This window comes from Peromyscus leucopus, chromosome 9, assembly GCF_004664715.2.
Source record: "Peromyscus leucopus breed LL Stock chromosome 9, UCI_PerLeu_2.1, whole genome shotgun sequence".
Taxonomy (NCBI): Eukaryota; Metazoa; Chordata; class Mammalia; order Rodentia; family Cricetidae; genus Peromyscus; species Peromyscus leucopus.
This window is the reverse complement of record NC_051070.1, coordinates 1,732,869-1,752,324: the sequence shown is the minus strand read 5'-3', so window position 1 is coordinate 1,752,324 and position 19,456 is coordinate 1,732,869. Positions and strand designations below refer to the sequence as shown.

The window sequence follows — 19,456 nt, the reverse complement described above, 5'->3', positions numbered from 1 at the left end:
AGTATATTCTCAACATCAAGATCCACTATAAATATTTGGCTAGGTTTTCTTACTTGTCATATGCTAATCCATCTTACTTAAAAAATATTGTGTGTGTGTGTGTGTGTGTGTGTGTGTGTGTGTGTGTGTGTCCACACATATTCATATATAGGTAGGGATTAGAAGATAGTTTTGGAGAGTCAGTTTTTTCCATCCACTGTAAGTACTAGTGATTGAACTTAGGTCATCAAGCTTGGAGGACAAGCATTATTACCTACAAATGTTCCAGCTCACCTGCCCCTATCTTATTTTTATTGTTAAAGTAAATTTCATATGCTGTTACATGTCTCACTAACTAGTCCAACATATAAGTCATTAACTGAATTCAGTATTTGTGTAGCATTTTATTTTTGCAGATAATAATGTGAACACATTTTGTATGTATTGCTGACTTTGATATATGTATGTATTTGTGTAACTCCAAAGCAAGAGTTCAAAGCCTACAGCATTCTTTCATTGCTCCTTCTTTGTCAGTCCGACTCCCACTAAAACCCTGGAGATAATCACTTCGAACTCTTAAGTAACTATTAAAAAGAGTGAAAATCTTATTCATAGGAAAAACATAACAAATTGGAGCATGACTCACACAGTGTTGTCCTTACTCTGCAATGCTTCTGGGTTTATCTTCAGTCATTGTCCTTTGCTTAGCATAGTGTGGAATTTTCTGCAGGAAGTATATTCTTTAAAAAAAAATTTAAATTACATTTTGGTTGATTGTGTATGTGTGCTTATGTTTATCATGTGTGAATCGCAAAGGACAACTTGAAGGAGTTGTTCTTTCCGTGCACCATGTGGGGTGCAAGGATTGAACCTGGCTTATCAGGCTTGGAGGCAAGTACCTTTACCTGCTGAGCCATCTTGTTGGTCTCGGAAGTAAGTTCTATTTATCTTTATAAGTGGTTATTTTGTCTTCACGGAGTCACTGTTTTAATAGAGTTGATAGTTAGTTAGTTTTCTAGTGTTTCAGAGCATTTGTTCATAAAACAAGTGGTTTTCTAGTACCTGCTAATGGTACTGATCATCAGTTCTATCAGGGTGCCCTCGTGGTCATTAGGGTAGGTAAACGGAAGTTTATAGTAAGATGCAAGCACAGGGCACATTTTACTGAGCCTCACTGCCTGTCTGATAGGCGATGAGCTTGGCTTCATGTGGTTCTGGAACTCATGTTTGGTGTCTGTGTTTCGTGTTGGTCTTTGGAGCTCCTGCCTGTGTTTCTGAGCGGCACATAGGGCTGCACTCCGGCTCTTTGTATGCCCTGGCCATGCTTCCTTCACTCCTCTTCCACCTTCCTTTTGGTGTGCTATGGCTTTTTAAAAAGTAGTTCGAGTTGTTTATACAGAAGAACTAATTATCAATGTTTAAGAGAAAAATATTTAGCTAATCGTGAAAGCCTTTATTTTCTTTATTTCATGCTGTTTAGTATTTTTTCTCACATTTATGTTATACTAAAGAAATCTCTGGGAAAAGATAATTTATGCTTTCTTCCAGATCTTGCATCTGGATAATTTATTTGGTAATTTGATCTTCAATGAAAGACATATTTATGATCTAAAATTTAATTAAAATGCTTAAGGAAAAATTATATTGTAAGATATGATGTTAAAATGTTCTTTGTGAAGTCCATTAAGGAATCAGATATTTGGTGCTGGGGATAAGCTCTGAGGGACAGTCCTGTAGCTAGTCCAAGGCTCTTGATGCAGTTTCTAGTGCACATATAACATGCACGCACGCACGCCCAGAGATGTTTCTACTTTTCTACTGAAGTAATGCAGCTGTGTGAGTTTAGAATGACACTCCTGTGAGATGGAAGAGTGCCTTCTGTGATCTTTTTTCTTTTTTATGGTCATCCGGGTCACTGATACTTTCCTGTGCTTTCCAACATACACATTAGTGTAACTGCTTAAGTTCTGTTTGTTTAGCATTGCATTTGCTTGGTCTCTTTTGTTTCAGTCTTTCCTCTTCTTTCTTTTCATTGTTTGTTCTTGTGTGCCTCCCTCTCCTTTTCCTCCTTCTGTTACTCTGCTGCAAACAGACTGTATAACATCCAGGTAGTGTGGAAACTTCCAGCTGGTGAAGGTCTGCTCTAATTTATACACCCCAGTGCGCTGATTTCTGGTTCCCGTAGCCGAATTAGATCGACCAGCTTTTATTTGCCCAAGCAGTGAAAGATAAGCCAACTAAGTCACTTTTCTGTAATGTCTACTCAGTTTTCTGTGCCAAATTACCAGCATTCTGTATTGGTTTATTGTACTTTATAACATGTTTTGATTATATCTTTACATGCACAGTATTGATTAATTCTTATTTAAACTAAACACACTTAAAATATTATAATTAACACTTATTGTTAATGAATAGATAAATATTACATTTAGTATTAAAATAATATCAATATACTAGCTTCACATATTCATAACTATATTATTAATCAAAATAGTTTTCATTAAAATGCAAATATATCAATACATATTTATTTCTGCACATTTAAGGCTTAGCGAGGAAAGACAAAAATATGTTGTATTCACTCTTATTTTTTTAAATCATTTTTCTATTTGGAAAAACTCATAATCCTTTTTTAAGGGAACAATAGTAGTAGGTTTTGCCTCTATGTTCATATGTTCATTGTAAAATGGTTCTTTAGTTTTCTTTCTTTTTGGTGTGTGTGTGTGTGTGTGTGTGTGTGTGTTTTGTTTTGGTGTCAGGGTGATGCTGAAGGTTTGGTAGATTTGGTAAGGAATCCTTCTGGTCCTGGGTTTGACTGGGAGGCTTTTTTATTACCATTTTAATCTCTTGATTGTTATGGATCTTTTACAGTTGTTTATATAAGTCATATGTGTTTGGAATTTATTTCTTTTACATTCCCCAGGCTTTTCAAATATTGGTTTTTAAAATACTGTACCGTGATCCCTGGGTTCTTGTTGTTGTTGTTGTTGTTGTTGTTGTGTATGTGTGTGTGTGTGTGTGTGTGTGAGAGAGAGAGAGAGAGAGAGAGAGAGAGAGAGAGAGAGAGAGAGAGAGAGAGAGAGAGAGAGAGAGAGAGTCTTACTATGTAGGCTGGCCTGGAGTCACAATATAGACCAGGCTGGTCTTGAACTCATAGAGATGTCTGCCCTTGCCTCCCGAGTGCTGGGGTTGAGGCATGTACCACCATGCCCAGCCCAGTTCTTAGTTTTATTGGAATCTGTAGTCGCCCCCTTTTCATTTTTTAGTTAATTTGGGTTCTCTCTCTCTCTCTCTCTCTCTCTCTCTCTCTCTCTCTCTCTCTCTCTCTCTCTCTGTTAATTTGGCTATAAATTTGTTAATTTTATTTATTTTTTCAAATACCAACTCTATTAGATTGAATCTATGTATCCTTTAGTCTTCATCCATTAATTTCTACCTTATTTCTTGCTTTTTTTAATTACTGCTTTTAGGTTTGGATTCTTGTTTTTCTAGTCCTTGAGTTGTGTCATTAGGTTGAGAGCTTTATAAAATTTTTATGTAAACTCTCACCTGTAAATTCAGAGGAGCTTTGTGGGACTTCCTTAGCTGTGCCCCAAAGGTTCTGCTAAGTTGTGTTTTCATTTTCATTTGATTCTAGAAACACTGAATTTTTTTCCTGATTTATTCAATGACTTAAGGGGTTGTTGCTCAGTCTCCATGTATTTCTGTGGTTTCTATAGATTTTCTTACTACTGATTTCCAGTTTTATCACACTGATCTTATAAGACAGTAGTGATGAATTACTTATGTTTGTGAAGACTTGATTGGATGCTGAGTATGTGGTCTGTTTTAGAGAAGATTCCATGGACTGCCGAGAAGAATATGCATCCTGTTTCTATTGGATGGAATATTCTGTATTCATCTGTTTAGTTCATTTGATCTATGGTATGGTTTAAATCTGAGCTTTCTTTGTTGAGTTTTAATTTTGTTGACCTAGAGATGAGAGTGAGGCATTGAAGTCAGCCACTACTACTGTAAAAGTACAAGAATCGAAACATAAAACAACTTTTATGTTTGTTAATGCTTGCTTGTGAAATTAGGAGCCCGCCTTTGGTGCATCTGCATTTACAGTAGTAGCTCGTCTTGATTAATTAATTCCCATTAGTTAGTATGTGGTGGCCTTCCTTATCATTTCTGTCTAATTTTGGTTGGAAGTCTACTTTATCACATATCAGAATAGCTGTGCTACCTTGTTTTGGTGTTCTGTGCATCACGGATAGAATTTTTTCCATCCTTTGACTCTCAGTCTTTGGTGGAGTCTTTAGCAGTAATACATGTTTTTTGGAAACAACAGAAAGCTGGATCAAGTTATCTAGTCAGTCAGCCTGTGTCTTTTAAATAGTGTCTTTTAAAGTTTTATTGAGAGGTGTTAACTAATCCTGTGATTTTGTTGGTTGAGTGGGTTATAGTTTGTTCTTTACTTTCTCCTCTTAGTATAAGGGTTTTGCTGGTTTCCTGGGTTGGGTAATGGATTCTTTATAGCTCTCCTTTGCTTAGCTATTCCTGTCAAGAAGCTTATTCTGTCCCATGCTCTTGTGGTTGACACTTTTTCTTCTTTCTTTTTGTGTAGTGTTTTAAGTGTCTTCCCGTAGCACTGGCTTGGTTGTCTTGAAGTGCTTCCGCTTATGCTTGTCTTGAGATGTCCTGTTTCTCTGTCTGGTTAAAATAGCTGTCTTGGTTGGTGGTTTTTACTTCCAGGGCCTAATATTTATAGTCTGATACTTTTCTGGCATTGAGGGTGACTGCTGAGAGAGCTAATGTTATTTTTTGTTCTTTCTTTTGTAGGTAAGCTGAAAATTGCCCCTTTAAAGCTTTTAATATTGTTTCTTTGTTTTATATTTTGGAATTGTGTATAATATGTTATAGGAAGGTTCTTTGGTTGTGTCCATTTGGAGTACTAAATGGCTATTACATTTGAATGTTGATAGGCTCCCACTATAAGCTCTGGCTGGTCTCATTTCACCATGTAGACCAGGCTGCCCTTAAACTCACAGAGATCTAGCTGCTTCTGTCTCTCTATTGCTGAGTTAAATGGTGTCTTCCACCTCCCAGATGAGAATCTAATTTTTTCTGCTGTCATTTCATGCTTTTAGTATTTATCTCAGCCCTTCTTTATCGTGTGGATGTTCAGGTCTGTTCTGATGCGTTCTCTGATATAATGGATATATTCATTTATTTTTTTCTTATTGATTTAGCATTTTGTCAGTCTTACCTTCTATTCCTGATATTTTCTTCTGCTTAGTTTAGTTTATTGGTAATAGTGTCTTTCCACTGTCCTTTTTAAAAAAATTATTCATTAAAATTTTAATTTTCGTAATTTCTGGTGTTTTGTTTTAGTAAAAAAAAAATCTTAATTTCCCTGTTGAAGTTTTCTTCTATGTTGCTGACTTAAAAAAACCAATCTGTACTTCTGTGTTGGTTAGGGTTTTATTGCTGTGAAGAGACACCGTGACAACTCTTATAAAGAAAACATTCAATGGGGGCTGGCTTACAGTTCAGAAGATTTAGTCCATTAGCATCATAGCAGGAAACATGGCAGACATGATATTGAGGAGGGAGCTGAGAGTTCTACATCTGGATCTGCAGGCAGCAGGAAGAGAGAGAGACACTGGACCTGATTTGAGTTTCTGAAACCTCAAATCACACCCCCAGTGACACACTTCCTCCAACAAGGTCACACATCCTAATCTTTTTAAATAATGCTATTTCCTATGAGCCTGTGGGGGCCATTTTCATTTAAAACATCACAATTGCTGATTTCACTATCTGTTTTGCTGACATTTTCTCTGTGCTGCTGTCTTCCTGGGTCCACATTTAATTCGTTTGCTTGTTTTTAATCCTCTGTTGTGTCACTGATCAGTTTTGCAAGATAACTTTTGAAAACTGTATTTGGTGTTGTACCTGTTCCTGTGTCTTTGAATTTGGTAGTTGGGCAGTCATGTTCCTGGCTTTCTCACGCTTCCTTCATGTCTGTGCTGTCTGTTTGGCTCACTGTTTTGGTTTTGGGAGCGATCTCCTTGAGCAGCCCGTTCTTTTCGGTTTTGTTTGTGCTTTCTAAGACAGGGTCTACCTGTGTATCCCTGACTTTGCTGACCAGGCTGGTCTCTAAACGGTAGGTAATCTTTGCTCCCCTTCCCTGATGCTGAGGTTATAGGCATGTGGCCCACACCCACAGAACAGATGACTCTCGAAGGCTCAATTCTTAGTGTACTTTTCAAAGTGGCACACTTCCATTTGTCTGTCAATGAGCTGTGCAGCTGACATAGGGTTTGCTTTACTTCTCTGCATGGTACAACTTCTTTTCGCTCTTTGCCTGGTATTGCTTCATTTCCTTCATGGATTTCCAGTATGCTTTCTCTATTATTCTCGTTGGGACAAAATCCTCTTTTTCTTTTTCTGACTCTGGCCTCTATTGGCTCATACAGAAGCAGCCTCTAGACTGCCATCTTACATAGAGGTTCAAGTCATGGTAATAAAAGGGGATTTTTTTTTTTGTTATTTTTTTTTTTTTAATTTTCTGATTTCTTTTTTTTTAATTTTATTTTTTTAAATTTTAAAATACTATTCAGTTCTACATAATAGCCACAGATTCCCTTGTTCTCTCCCTTCCTGCCCCCCTCCCCTTCCCCCCAGCCCACCCCCCATTCCCACCACCTCCAGATCAAGGCCACCCCCAAGGACTGAGATCGACCTGATAGACTCAGTCCAGGCAGGTCCAGTCCCTTCCTCCCAGATTGAGCCAAGTGTCCCTGCATAAGTCCCAGGTTTCAAACAGCTAACTCATGCAACGAGCCCAGGACCTGGTACCACTGCCTAGATGCCTCCCAAACAGATCAAGCCAATCGACTGTCTCACCTATTCAGAGGACCTGATCCAGTTGGGGGCCCCCTTTGGTTCATAGTTCATGTGTTTCCATTCGTTTGGTTATTTGTCCCTGTGCTTTATCCAACCTTGGTTTCAACAATTCTCGCTCATATAAACCTTCCTCTTTCTCACTAATTAGACTCCCCGCGCTCCACCCGGGGCCTAGCCGTAGATGTCTGCATTCAGATTCCTCAGTCCTTGGATGGGGTTTCTGGCCCAACTATTAGGGTATTTGGCCATCCCATCACCAGAGTAGGTCAGTCCCTGCTGTCTCTCGACCATTGCCAACAGTCTTTTGTGGGGGTATCTTTGTGGATTTCTGTGGGCCTCTTTAGCTCTTTGTTTCTTCCTTTTCTCATGTGGTCTTCATTTACCATGGTCTCCTATTCCTTCAACTGAAGAATGGATAAATAAATTGTGGCACATATACACAATGGAATACTACTCAGCAGAGAAAAACAATGACATCATGAGGTTTGCAGGCAAATGGATGGATCTAGAAAAAATCATCCTGAGTGAGGTGACCCAGACTCAGAAAGACAAATATGGTATGTACTCACTCATAGGAAGATGCTAGATGTGGAACAAGGATGACTGGACTGCTACTCACATCACCAGTGAGGCTACCTGGAAAACAGGACCCCAAGAAAGACACGGAGAAATGGATGAGATCTACATGAATAGCCTGGACATGAGTGGGAGCAATGAAGGGCGAGGGTCGAGGGAAAGAGAGCGGGAGATCCTAGCTGGATCAAGAAAAGAGAGGGAGAACAAGGAATATAAAAGGTGATTTATTATAGTACCTTATACAATAGTGCCTGGGTAGGCCAGCAATGGCTGTCTCATGCTGGAAAGCAGAGAACACATGTGTGCTGGCTGCCTCAGTGGTCTAAATTTGGTACTGAAATCCTGGAGCTCCCCTGGAGAGTGGCTGGTATTAATTCCACACTGGATATTCAAAGAACCTGGGGCCCCAATATCAGTAGGGGACATCATTAGCAGTCACAGACTCATGCGGGATGAGGAAGCTAAGGTGCCAGCTCACACTGCCTTCTTCCTGGCCCTATAGATTGCTCATTGCAATGTGTTCCCCACTTTGAGGGCAGCTCTCATCCCTCACAGACAGCCCCAAAGGGGTGTCTCTAAGCTGCTTCTAAATCCTGTCAAGTTGGCGGTCAAGACCAAGTATTAGTCTTCAAAATGTCGCAAAAGACATCCCCTCCCCCACAACAAAAAATAAACCAACTGTTGAGAAAGGTCAGATTAACTGTTTTACATGAAAGGAACATAAAACGATCTGTAAAATGCAACATATAACACTCAATTTGACTGTGATTCTAACACGAGACTCCCCAGGGGATTCCTTCCTGTCTGGATCTTTTCTGTTAAGGCTTTTGTTTTCTTCTCTGAGCTTCATTGTCCATTATCAGGTTCTATTCTGTCCATCTAGAGATCTCTTCTCCCTGTAGTACCTTTTACTTTCTTTTCACTTTGAACCTTTCTTTAGGAAACAAAGGCCTTTGTAGGTTTCCCAACTGTTTTAAAAAGAGAACTTTCTCACCCCCAGTCTTATTTCACTTGGTGAGATTACTGATCAGTACTACTAAGTTTGGAACTGGGTATTTCCCAAGGAATATTTTGCTTTTGTCTCCTTTGTACTTTCCCTTCTCCATTGGTTTTTATATCCTATGAAAGTTCAGTATAAGAAACTAAAGTTAAAAATCTATGTGATTTAAAAATGAATTATGAATATCTTATCATTTAGATATTTTATCAGCTTTTAAGTTGCCTGGTTATGGCCCTTCGCTTCCCCCATGTTGGGTGGCATTTGCTGGGAGAGTCCTGTGCAGGTAAACATCTTATTATCAGCTGCTTGAGAAAGATGGTTCTTTATGTAGTTAGCACCCGTAATTGAAGGGAAAGCCTCTAAACTCTAGACTTTTCCTTATCTTCTGATTCCAACACATGGTAACTCAAACTCTAGATTAAACAAGTCTTTGTCCTTCTCTTTTGTGACTGGCCACATCCATATCACAGCTGTCTGTCACTTGCTCCTACAAAGACCTTACAATCATAGTCCAGTTATGCAGCTCATTCACTGCAGCACAGCTGTGATCTTAGAAAGCGCTGTCAGCTGACTTTCTTCTCCATACAGAATTCTGCAACTGCTCTTCTCTTAGGTTCACTCTTCATTGAGTTTGCCTAAGCTCAACTCTTAGCATTTAAATTCACTTAAAATATCAATTTGTTTAGGGAAGTCATTTCAAGAAAAGAGTAAAGCTGGCCACTCTGAGGGACATCCTTCTCTGTTGTCATGTACCAGAGTGTCATGTACCAAGTAGAAACTCTGCAGGTTTCTTTTTGGAAGTATTCATTTACCCACAGTTGTGCAGAGAGGAAACAAAGACTAGAGGCTGTGCTGCAGCTGGAGCTCTGGCGAGTTTCCTGATGTCTGCCCCAGAGGCATCCAGTGAGAAGACTGCAGAGGTGAGGAGAACAAGGAGTAGCATCGTGTGAGTGATCCGAGAACCAGGATGGTGGTAGACCAAGGCTGGCCCCAGCTGGGTAGGGAGTTCTAAGCCAGCATGGCTACATAGTCAGAACCTGTATCAGAAAACAAACAAACCCAAGAGTGGTGTGTGTGTGTGTGTGTGTGTGTGTGTGTGTGTGTGTGTGTGTGTGTGTGTATGTGTGTGTGTGTGTGTGTGTCTGTGAAACATGTATGCCTGTATATTTAAAAAAGGTAAAATTAGAAGTGACCTCTTAGTATCAGAAGGGAGCTTGCCTCCTTTTAAAGCCTCGGATACTTTGTATTTTTTTTTGTGATAAAGAAGGTGGTTCTGTTTCAAACACATGTCAGCTGAAGAACATAAATTAAACAAATGCATTACAGACAAAAGCCAAATCCAGGAGGGAGTTCTTTAGTGGATTAGAAAAATAAGAGATTGTTCATGGGAACTGCATATCTTGACTAGGTAAAAGAGAGTTGGCAATGGTCATTGTTCTTGTTGGTAATTTCTATTTTTTAAGAAATACTGATTTTTACTAAATCCATATTTGTCTTCCCACTTCTAGTTCTAGGCATTGTGTGACTTAACTTACCTAGAATGGCTGGACACAGTGAGATGGTAGGAGAGGAGCTAGGCTGTTTCATTTTGCTATCATCTGTGTGGAATGGTTTTCTTTCTTCATGGGATGGTGTCATCTGAGATATAATGATTTATCTAGCACCACAAACTGAGTACAAGACTTCTATATGATCTCAGAGTGTAGCCCAGAGTTATTATCACCAACTTCTGCTAGTTTCCTCTCTCCCTTCTATCATTTTCTTCTCAAAATGAATTAATTTTTATTTGTGTGTGTGCTTTATGTGTGCCACATGTGTGCAAGAGCCCTTGGAGGCTGGAAGAGGGCATTGGATTCCCTGGAACTGGAGCTAAGATGTTTGTGAGTATCCTAATGTAGGTGCTAATGGAACCCAGGCCCTTTGCAGAAGCAACATGTTCTCAACAGCGCTGCAGCCCCTCCCAACCTTTTCATACTCAGCTTTTTACATTTTTATCAGAGATTCTTGACTTCCTGGGTTGCAGGTATTCATAGGTCTAACCAGAGAGATTTTTGGACAGGGATGAATTTTCCATCTTGTTTTCAAAATCACAAATGACTGCATAGTTGAGGATCAGTGTAGTATATGGCTGAGAAGACTGCAGATTCACAATCTTCAGGGACATGAAATGGAAGAGGGATGGGAGGAGAATGCTCCCTCACCCCTTGCTTTCCTGTTGCAAGGATGAATAAGTGTGGATGGAACTGATAAACATGCTCTTTGAGGGGAGTGGTGATGGGTCATTTGCCTATAAAAAGACCATAAGTTGTAGATAGGATTTTGTAGGCATGCCAGTTTTGAGTTTTTACATCACACTTTTTCACTTCTCCAAAGTAGACTTCTGGTTTTTTTGTTTGTTTGTTTGTTTGTTTTTTTTTTTTTGTTTTTTTCGAGACGGCTTCTCCATGTAGCTTTGGAGCCTGTCCTGGAACTTGCTTTGAAAACCAGGCTGGCCTCAAACTCAAAGAGATCTAACTGCCTCTGCCTCCCGAGTGCTGGGATTAAAGGCGTGCACCACCACCACCCAGTTTTACATTTTTTAAAGCATATTTCAATATGACTTCTTCATGGACAGTCATGGAGCACTGAATGAGACAAATGCTGGCCTCCCTTCCTGCTTGCCTACTGTGAGAATAAATGCCATGCATGACCCCTGGCGGGGTCCAGTATGCAAACATGCAAAATCCCCTTCACCAGCCACCTATATCCCTGCTGTAGTTTATATTTCCACTGAATTGCTTCACTCATTTCGTAAAATTTCCCTTGTCTCCTCACCTATGTTCTGTTTCTACAGCTCTTGCCCAAAAATGTTCAAAGGCTCCATGTGTATCATTGTGTCACTGACTGACCCTTCCTGTTGTATGGTCTTTACCCCCCTTTTCTCTACCTTCCTCTGGTCCTTTGCTGTTTTGAATTCCAAGGATGAAATTATTTAGGTCTTTTGCTTTTCTCTTCTTGGATTATAAGGCCCACAAAGTAAGAACAATATATATTTCTTCTCACTGCACTTGTGTTGTTTTCAAAATGCTGTCCCATATAAGCATAGCAAAAATATTTTAATGGACTTAATTATGAAATATTGAAGAAGCAAGTGCTGTTTTAACTAAACCAATGATACTGTTTTGTGTGCTGGGGTCAAAGGTCTGTGACATTTGGTCCCTTTTTTCCTTTTTCCTGTAGGAGTCCTACAGCTAGAGTTGAATGCTGTTACAAAATCACAGGCAGGAAGGGTCCTGTTTGGCTCACTGTGTCTTTCCTGAGGAAAGACAATGACAGATGGAACTACGTGTGTGACTATTTCCACTGAGTTTCCAGAGACCCATTAAAGAGGGAGGCTGACTTTTCTTTTTTGGTTTATCTTATTTTGAGACAGGATCTGAGTACAAAGCTCTGGCTGTCCTGGGACTCTGTAGATCAAGCTGGCCTTGAACTCACAGAAATCCTCCTGCCTCTGCCTCACTGCTGAGACTTACTTTTCTTGCACATATAGTTCAAGAGATTGTAGAATGATAACTTATGACTTTATCTCATCTCATAAAATTGTAACTGAAATTGGTCCTGACTTTGTATCTTCATGACAACCTGTTGAATGTATAGAGAACTGTAGTATTCATTTCTCCAGTCTTAGCAATGAACTCTGGCTCGTCTGGGAAATAGCCCTGTTCCATTTTTTCCCCTTAATGTTATCCTGCCAATTATACTGATAAATGTTGCAGGCATTCTCTGTGACCTTTAATGTGAAAATACCCAAAGTACTTGTATATGAGAAAGAAATTAATTTGTTATGCATGCAGGTGGCAGTTTTTAGAGTCATAAATGTGTATGTGCACATGTGTGCATGCTGTGTAAACTGCTTTTATCATTGGCTAGTTCAGACTATATTTCTGACTTTGGAATTGTCTGACAAGTAATTTGGTTTTTGTTTTGTTTCGTTTGTTTAGATTTTATTTCATTACTTTGGAAGTATATTTATTGATACAAATACTATTTTTTTAAAAATGCTCATTCATTTAGATAGGAAGGTCATTACATTGATAGTGTTTCTGTAACTCTGAAGAAAGAAACTTTTAAATAAATGATTGTCGTCTGTGTTACTGAACATGTGGTCAGTTGTCATGTTCATACACCCACATGATCAAAGACTGAGCATCTGCCTCATTCTTCCCTGCTGGCAGGCTACCCTGTGATGATCAAGGCCTCAGCAGGTGGCGGTGGGAAAGGCATGCGCATCGCTTGGAATGACGAAGAGACCAGGTGAGAGGCTGCTTGAAATACACTTTTGATGAAAATTGCAGTTACCAGAGTTTTATTAAACTGACAGGTAAACAGATACCCAACGCATAATGGAGTAATTACAGTGACCATCTAATCTTTAGTTCTTAGATGGGAGAGAAATTGATGCTGTGTAGAAATCTTCTGTATATTTTGAAGATAATTATCCTACTATAGAAAGGTTTTTTAAAACAAATCCTTATTTTACATTGGTAAAGGGTTTTGTTTTTATGATGTATTTTTTTTTAAAAAAAATTAGAGTTGTTCTGTTTTCTATGCAGAAATCATTAACATCTGGCCTTATAATTTACAGTGTGGTCTAAGGATTTGAACCAAGTTTATTTAATCTCAGTGTGTAATTATTTTGATAACTTTTAGTGTGGAGGATATTGTTTTCCTTCTGAGTTTGAAACTGCTGTATATCTTTTATATGTAATGTATTCTGTTATACATTTAGAATACTTAATTTTTTTATTAATTTCAGAAGTCAAAAGTAGTCTATGTTATTTAATAAAGCTTTGATTTTTCCAAACACACAGTTGGTTGAATCTCTTTATGCATCTTCCCAGCAGCTAGGGCATCTTCCATAGTAGCATTTTCCATCTAGATTACGTGAGCTTTGTGCTTTGGAAGTAGTTTGATAAGTCCTTTGCTAAGGAGTTCCTGAAGGGCTGTCCTATCTCCAGTGGCTCAGACATCACAGCTGGGGTGATAAGCTCTGGTGGAGAACCCCTTTGTGTAAATATACAGTGTCATCAGGCAGGCTAGGGTGTTGAGCTTGCCCTGAATTTGGCCATTGGAACTTCTGCTCCCTTTGGGCCTTGCCCACAGACTTCTTCACCAGGGCATTGTTTTTCTTGGCCAAATTTTTTCTTGTCATTCTTTTAGAGGTAAATAAATTTTTAAGAAAAGTAATGTATTAATGACATGAATAGCAATCAGAAAGAGACTGACTAATGCAGCCAAATCTAAAACCACGGGAGGCTAGAGAGAGAGATGGCTTAGTCACTAATGTGCTTGTCATGCAAGCATGAGTGTCTGAGTTGAGATACCCAGCACTTACGTTAAAAAAAAAAAGAAAGACACAAAAACTCACAAAATAAAAACAGTAAGAACAACAAAACAGGAATGGTAGTTCAGGTTATAGTCCTGGAGCTGGGGAGACAGAGACAGTATAATCCTTGGTACTTGTGTGCCTACCAGTCTAGCCAAATTGGTTCCATGAGAGGCCCTGTTTAAAAAGAAAAAAAAAAAAAGAAAGAAAAAGAAAAAGGTAGAGAGCAATAACAGAGGTAGACACTTTGTAGACTTCTGGCCTCTGCTTGTACAGACATGAGTACAAACCACACACACACACACACACACACACACACACACACACACACACACAGAATAAAAAAGGAATTATATATTTGGCTATAGGAGAAAATTTGTCATTTATGGAGATGGGGAACTAAAATTTATGTAATTATTACTTTATCATTAATATTGCCTTCCTATTCTCTCTCTACACAGAAGTAATCTGGTCTTCCAAATGGCCAGTTCTGCTTTCTCTTCCTTTTCTATTTTTCCACTTGTTTCCTTTTTAAATCTCCTAGAGAGAGAAGCCTGTGTTACTTAGTGGGAAAGTTGTTCAATAAGGTGGGATCCAAGCCTCAGAAGTGAGGTTTTAATGTAAGCAAGAAGACAAACATCCCTTAGAAACATGGTCTCCATTAAGACCTGGTAGGAAGGCACCGTGTTAGATGAGATAGATGATGGTCTGTAAAGCACCAGTGTGTTAGTTACTTTCTGTTGCTGTGGTAAAAATGCCATGGCCAAAAGTTCCTTATCAAAGAAAAAGTTTACTTTGGTTTCAGAGGGAGGATCCATAATGATAAAATTCAAGGGAAATTCATGAATATAGAGCATGCACATTATTTTATTATCACCAACCTGGAATTTAACATTTCCTATAGTATAACAAATTAAAGTAAAAGTGATATCTATGGAACTTTCCACCATTAAAGACTACATGTATCTTCTTACTCCATTATGATGTTGTGGGAGTTGTTAGGTTATGTGAGTGATTAAATTCATTGGAGCCACTATGGCTTATTATTTAAAAGATTATTTATTTTTTAATTTATATGCATGTGTGTGAGTCTGTGTGAGTTTTTGTGTTCCAAGTGCATGCAGGAGTCTGTAGAGGCTGGGAAAGTCCATCACATCCCCCGGAACTGGAGTTACTGACGATTATGAGCTGCCTGATAGCAGTTCTGGGAGCCAAACCCAGGTCCTCGACAAGAGCAGTAAGCGCTCTTCTAAGCTATCTCCAGGCTTTGGAACTTACAATTTAATAAAGAACCATGTATGTTATACCCTAAACATTTAAAAGAATATTCTGATGTCTATCTTCCATTGTATGCAGTCCTATTTACTTAAACATTTATTTGAATATTTTCTTGTTTGCAGCAGTAGGGATCAAATCCACTATAATTCCCATAATAGGAATGCACACTACCTCTGAACCACACTCCCAGTCCACTTACTATATTTTTATAAGAAAAAGTCTTGGTCAGGATGATACTAGATTCTTAGGCTCAAATGATTCTTCTGCTTTGGCTTCCTGAGCAGCTGGATGGCAACATGTGTCACCGTGTTTAGTAGTGCCATGCGTTTTGTAGAACATGCAGTTTTGTTTTGACAAGTTCCTTGTGTTACATCTTCTGCCAAGGAACCCATGGCTTAAGCACAGTTGGGAAGGCCTGCTCTGATGTGAGGATCCAAACCATGAAAAAATAACAGAAAGTGTATAGTATTGTGGAGGATGAGACTAGAAGAATAACGGAGAGGAGAGACATAAAATGGTGGGGGGAATTTCCCATGAAAACAGGAGGGTCAGGAGTTCAAGCTACATTGAGAGTTAGAGGTCAATGTGGGCTACATGAGACTCCGTCTTGTAAAATGAAGAGTGAATAAACAGTAGGAGTTGGATCAGAGTGGTCTTGGGTGGGGTGGGGCTACATCGTGAAAGCTTTTAAGAGTTTGGAGGTTATAGCAGGGGACTGTAGTAGCAGCTCATTTATGAAGAACAGTCATTGGTGGTGGCCATCCTTTTTGACCAAATCTGCAGCTTTGAGAGGGTTGCATGTCGAGAGGTGAGGGGGAGAGGGGACATTTGCTTACGTCGTCCAGATCAGATGAGTTAATCCTGGTGATCTATAGGGTGACAGACATCACAGCCAGGTTTTCCTTTCATCCTATGTAGGCTCTTGTGGGTGATCTTTGTGATAGCAAGAAGGATTGGAAGGGTCCCAATAGAGAAATCATGGAACTTCAACAAATTTTGACACTATGTGCTGGGGATGTCTTTCTGTATGCTGTGAATGTGTTGTTCTGATTGATTGATAAATAAAACGCTGATTGGCCAGTAGCCAGACAGGAAGTATAGTGTAGGCGGGATAAGCAGAGAGGATAAGGCTGGGAAGTGGAAGGCTGGGTCAGGAGATACCAGCCCGCCATCCAAGGTGCAGTATGTAACAGGCACACAGGTAAAGCCACAGAACACGTGGCAACATATAGATTAACAGAAATGAGCAGAGTTTAAGTGTAAGAGCTAATCAGTGTTAGGCCTGAGCTAATGGCTGAGCAGTTTTAAATAATATAAGCCTGTGTGTGTTTATTTGGGTCTGAGGGGATGCAGGACCAACAGGTGAGAGAGATTTGTCTTGACCACGGGCCAGGCAGGACCGGAGAAAACTCCAGCTACAACTATGTTTTTTTAATTATAAAAATATTCAAAGATGTGAAAAACAATATAATGACCTTCATGTATGTATCACCCAGGTTAGTCAGTAATCAAGTTTTCGGGTGGACTAAGGAGTTGGATGGTCTTGTAGGTCAGAGTGCTTGTTGTGCAAACATGGAGGAGGAAGTTCAAATCCCCGCTATTCATGTAAAAAGCCAAGTGTGGCTGGATATACCTATCATCCTAACAACTTTTAGGGCAGAGACTGGAGGATTACTTGGACTTGCTGGCCATCAGTCTAACTCCAGACTCAAGGAGAGACCCTGCCACAAAGGGATGATGGAGATGATAGGACAGCCAGTGTCCTCCTCTGGCCTCCAGGCACATGTACACACTTGTGAACACACATAAACAACATAGTAAATGAATTAAAAGAAGATTTTTCTCACATAGGTTTGATAAGACTCACTCTGTTAGTACTCTTCTTGGACTGAAGGTAGATGGGCATGATCTGGAGCCAGGAAGCCAGTGAGGAGGTGGCTGCAATAACCGTGCTGGGAAACGGGGGTGGGAGCTTCCACTTATGTGATAGGATGGAGTGGTGAGAAAGTGAGGTCAGGAGTACAGACTTGTGCCTATGACCCTGTAGATGAAATTCTAAACGGTCTTATTAAATAAGAAACACAGAGCCAAATAAAGAGTTAAAAGACCAGAGATAGAGCAGTAGCCTAGAGCTGAGACCGCCTTATCTTACCACTTGCTGCCGTCCTTTCCCTGAGAGAGACCTTCTCCCTGTGTCCTGTCTTTTTATTGCCTTTCTGTCCTGCCTTCTCATTGGCTGTAAACCCAACCACATGACTTCCTCGTCACTGCCTGTCTATACAGACCTCCAGGTCTCTATGGTTGGTACTGAGATTAAAGGCGTGTGTCTCCATGCTGGCTGTGTCTTTGAACACACAGAGATTCTGCTTTGTCAGACTTGTCAAAACAAAATTGCATGTTCTACAACATGCATGTAATCGGATTAAGGGTGTGTGCTCCCACTACCAGACTTCTGCTTAATGGCTTGCTCTGATCCCCAGGCAACTTTATTTACATACAAATAAAATCACATTTCAACACAAATAAAATATCACCATATGACCCTGACCTCAGTACCTGGGAATCTGAGGAAAAAATGTCTCTACAAATTTGAGGTTGACTTGGGCTACATAATGTATTTGAGGCCAGCATGGGCTAGAAAGTGATACCCTGTCTCAAACAAAACACAAAACAAGAGAGTTGTTAACTGATTTGATCCTGAGTGGAAATGATTGAAGATGGGTGGGCACTGTTTTAAAGTTATTTCGTCATCTTTTATGTTTGCTTTTAGCGTTTATGTAAATAAGCACACCATACAACTAACTCTGCTTTACTTGAGAATTCTGAAAGGCAAAAGTCCCAGTGAGAAACTAGTAGTTAGAGCAGGGGTGGTTTCTATCTTCAGAAGAATGGGCACTGAAGAGGTGGCTCAGAGGCTAAGAACACCAGCTTCCGTTGCAGGGGGCCTGGCTTTGATTCCCAGCACTCACACAGTAAGATCAGTTGTCTCAAATCCAAGTGGACGTCCCTCCTCCTTCTCTTTCCTGACTCAGTCTCAGAAATCCCTGTTTCTCATACACTGTCATCTATTGACTATCAGGGGCCTATGCTTCTGAACTCCAGCACAGGGTGTGTCTGTGACTGTACTTTGTCACTCAGAAGGGGTGAGGTAAGATATCTCTGGAGACACAGTTGTGTCATCTCTGGACAGAAGGTCTGCTACCTTTCTTTACAGGAAGGGTGGGGAAGGATGCTGATGGGAAAGGATGCTGATGACAGCTGAGTTTGGTGAGAGAGGTGTGCTTTCGGAACCTGATTTTTGTCTCATTGTTTTCCCCCTTTCCATTTCATTGGAAATCTAGCACTTTTTAAAAGACAGGGTCTCACTGTGTAGTCCTGGCTGACCTAGAACTCTCTATAGAGACCAGGCTGATTCCAAACTCAGATCGGCCTGTCTCTGCCTCCAGAGTGCTGGAATTAAAGGTGTGTGCCACCACTCTATACAACTTAATTTTTTAAAAAAATAATGACTCTCAGGACCTCTGATTTCCTATCAGATATTTCTCCAGGTGACGCTGACTGAGCAGCATATTTTTTATGGGGTATCTTGGCAGTGGGTTTTGATGCCCTCTTGTTGATCTATGAGTTTGAGTTTAGAGTTTAGTGTTCAGAAGTCACTCTGCCTATTCATGCAGCATCGTCTGGTAAATGTCTTAGTCTTTTAGTTAGTACGTGATACACATAGTTAGTACGTGGTTAGTAAAAATAGATAATTTTCTACCTGAAAATTGTCTTCAACATGATGAGTGAACTATCCCTGTAGAAGGTGAGTAGAAGTTCAATACTAGGTTAGATGATGGATACTTTTGTTTAAAAAGCTGTTCCATATCCTCTGTTAATTTAGAAAAACAAATAACAAAACAAAACAAAAACCAAACACAAACACCGAAGTCTAGAAGAGTTCAGAGATCGGCCCGGGGGCCGTGGCCGTCTCCGGTAGTGATGGGGTGCCAGTGCCACAGCACACTTGTCTGCCTTCTCCTTTCCATCTTCCATCCTGAAGAAGAGGCTTCTTATTACACAGTCTGCAAATATTTTTTATTCTTTGGATGCAAGTACAAAAATATGTACTGGGTACCTTGCTTGGTGAGTGATAGTTATTTTTGAATTAACAAGTGAAAGTAACAGGTTGGTGTTTGGTTGCTGATGTAGAACCCAGAACTTGGCATGTGCCAAGTTTCTGCTCTGAGCAATATGCTCAGCCTGGAGGATGCTCTTAACACAACTTTCCTTTATCTCCAAAGTATACCTGTGATGTTTTCAAACTTTGTATTTTATTTTGATGACTTTGATATTTTACTTTTGATGTTCTTAAAAGCAAA

The 19,456-nt window shown here is 39.8% G+C and overlaps 1 protein-coding gene across 1 annotated transcript in view; it reads left to right on the top strand.

The window, feature by feature from the left end:
• The window catches only part of Pcca (propionyl-CoA carboxylase subunit alpha), a 359,306-nt gene that overhangs the window by 119,230 nt on the left and 220,620 nt on the right, over positions 1–19,456 (top strand). The window contains exon 9 of the mRNA XM_028868277.2: positions 12,667–12,745. Coding sequence (XP_028724110.1) covers positions 12,667–12,745 — 79 coding nt within the window. The remainder of the gene's footprint in view (positions 1–12,666; positions 12,746–19,456) is intronic.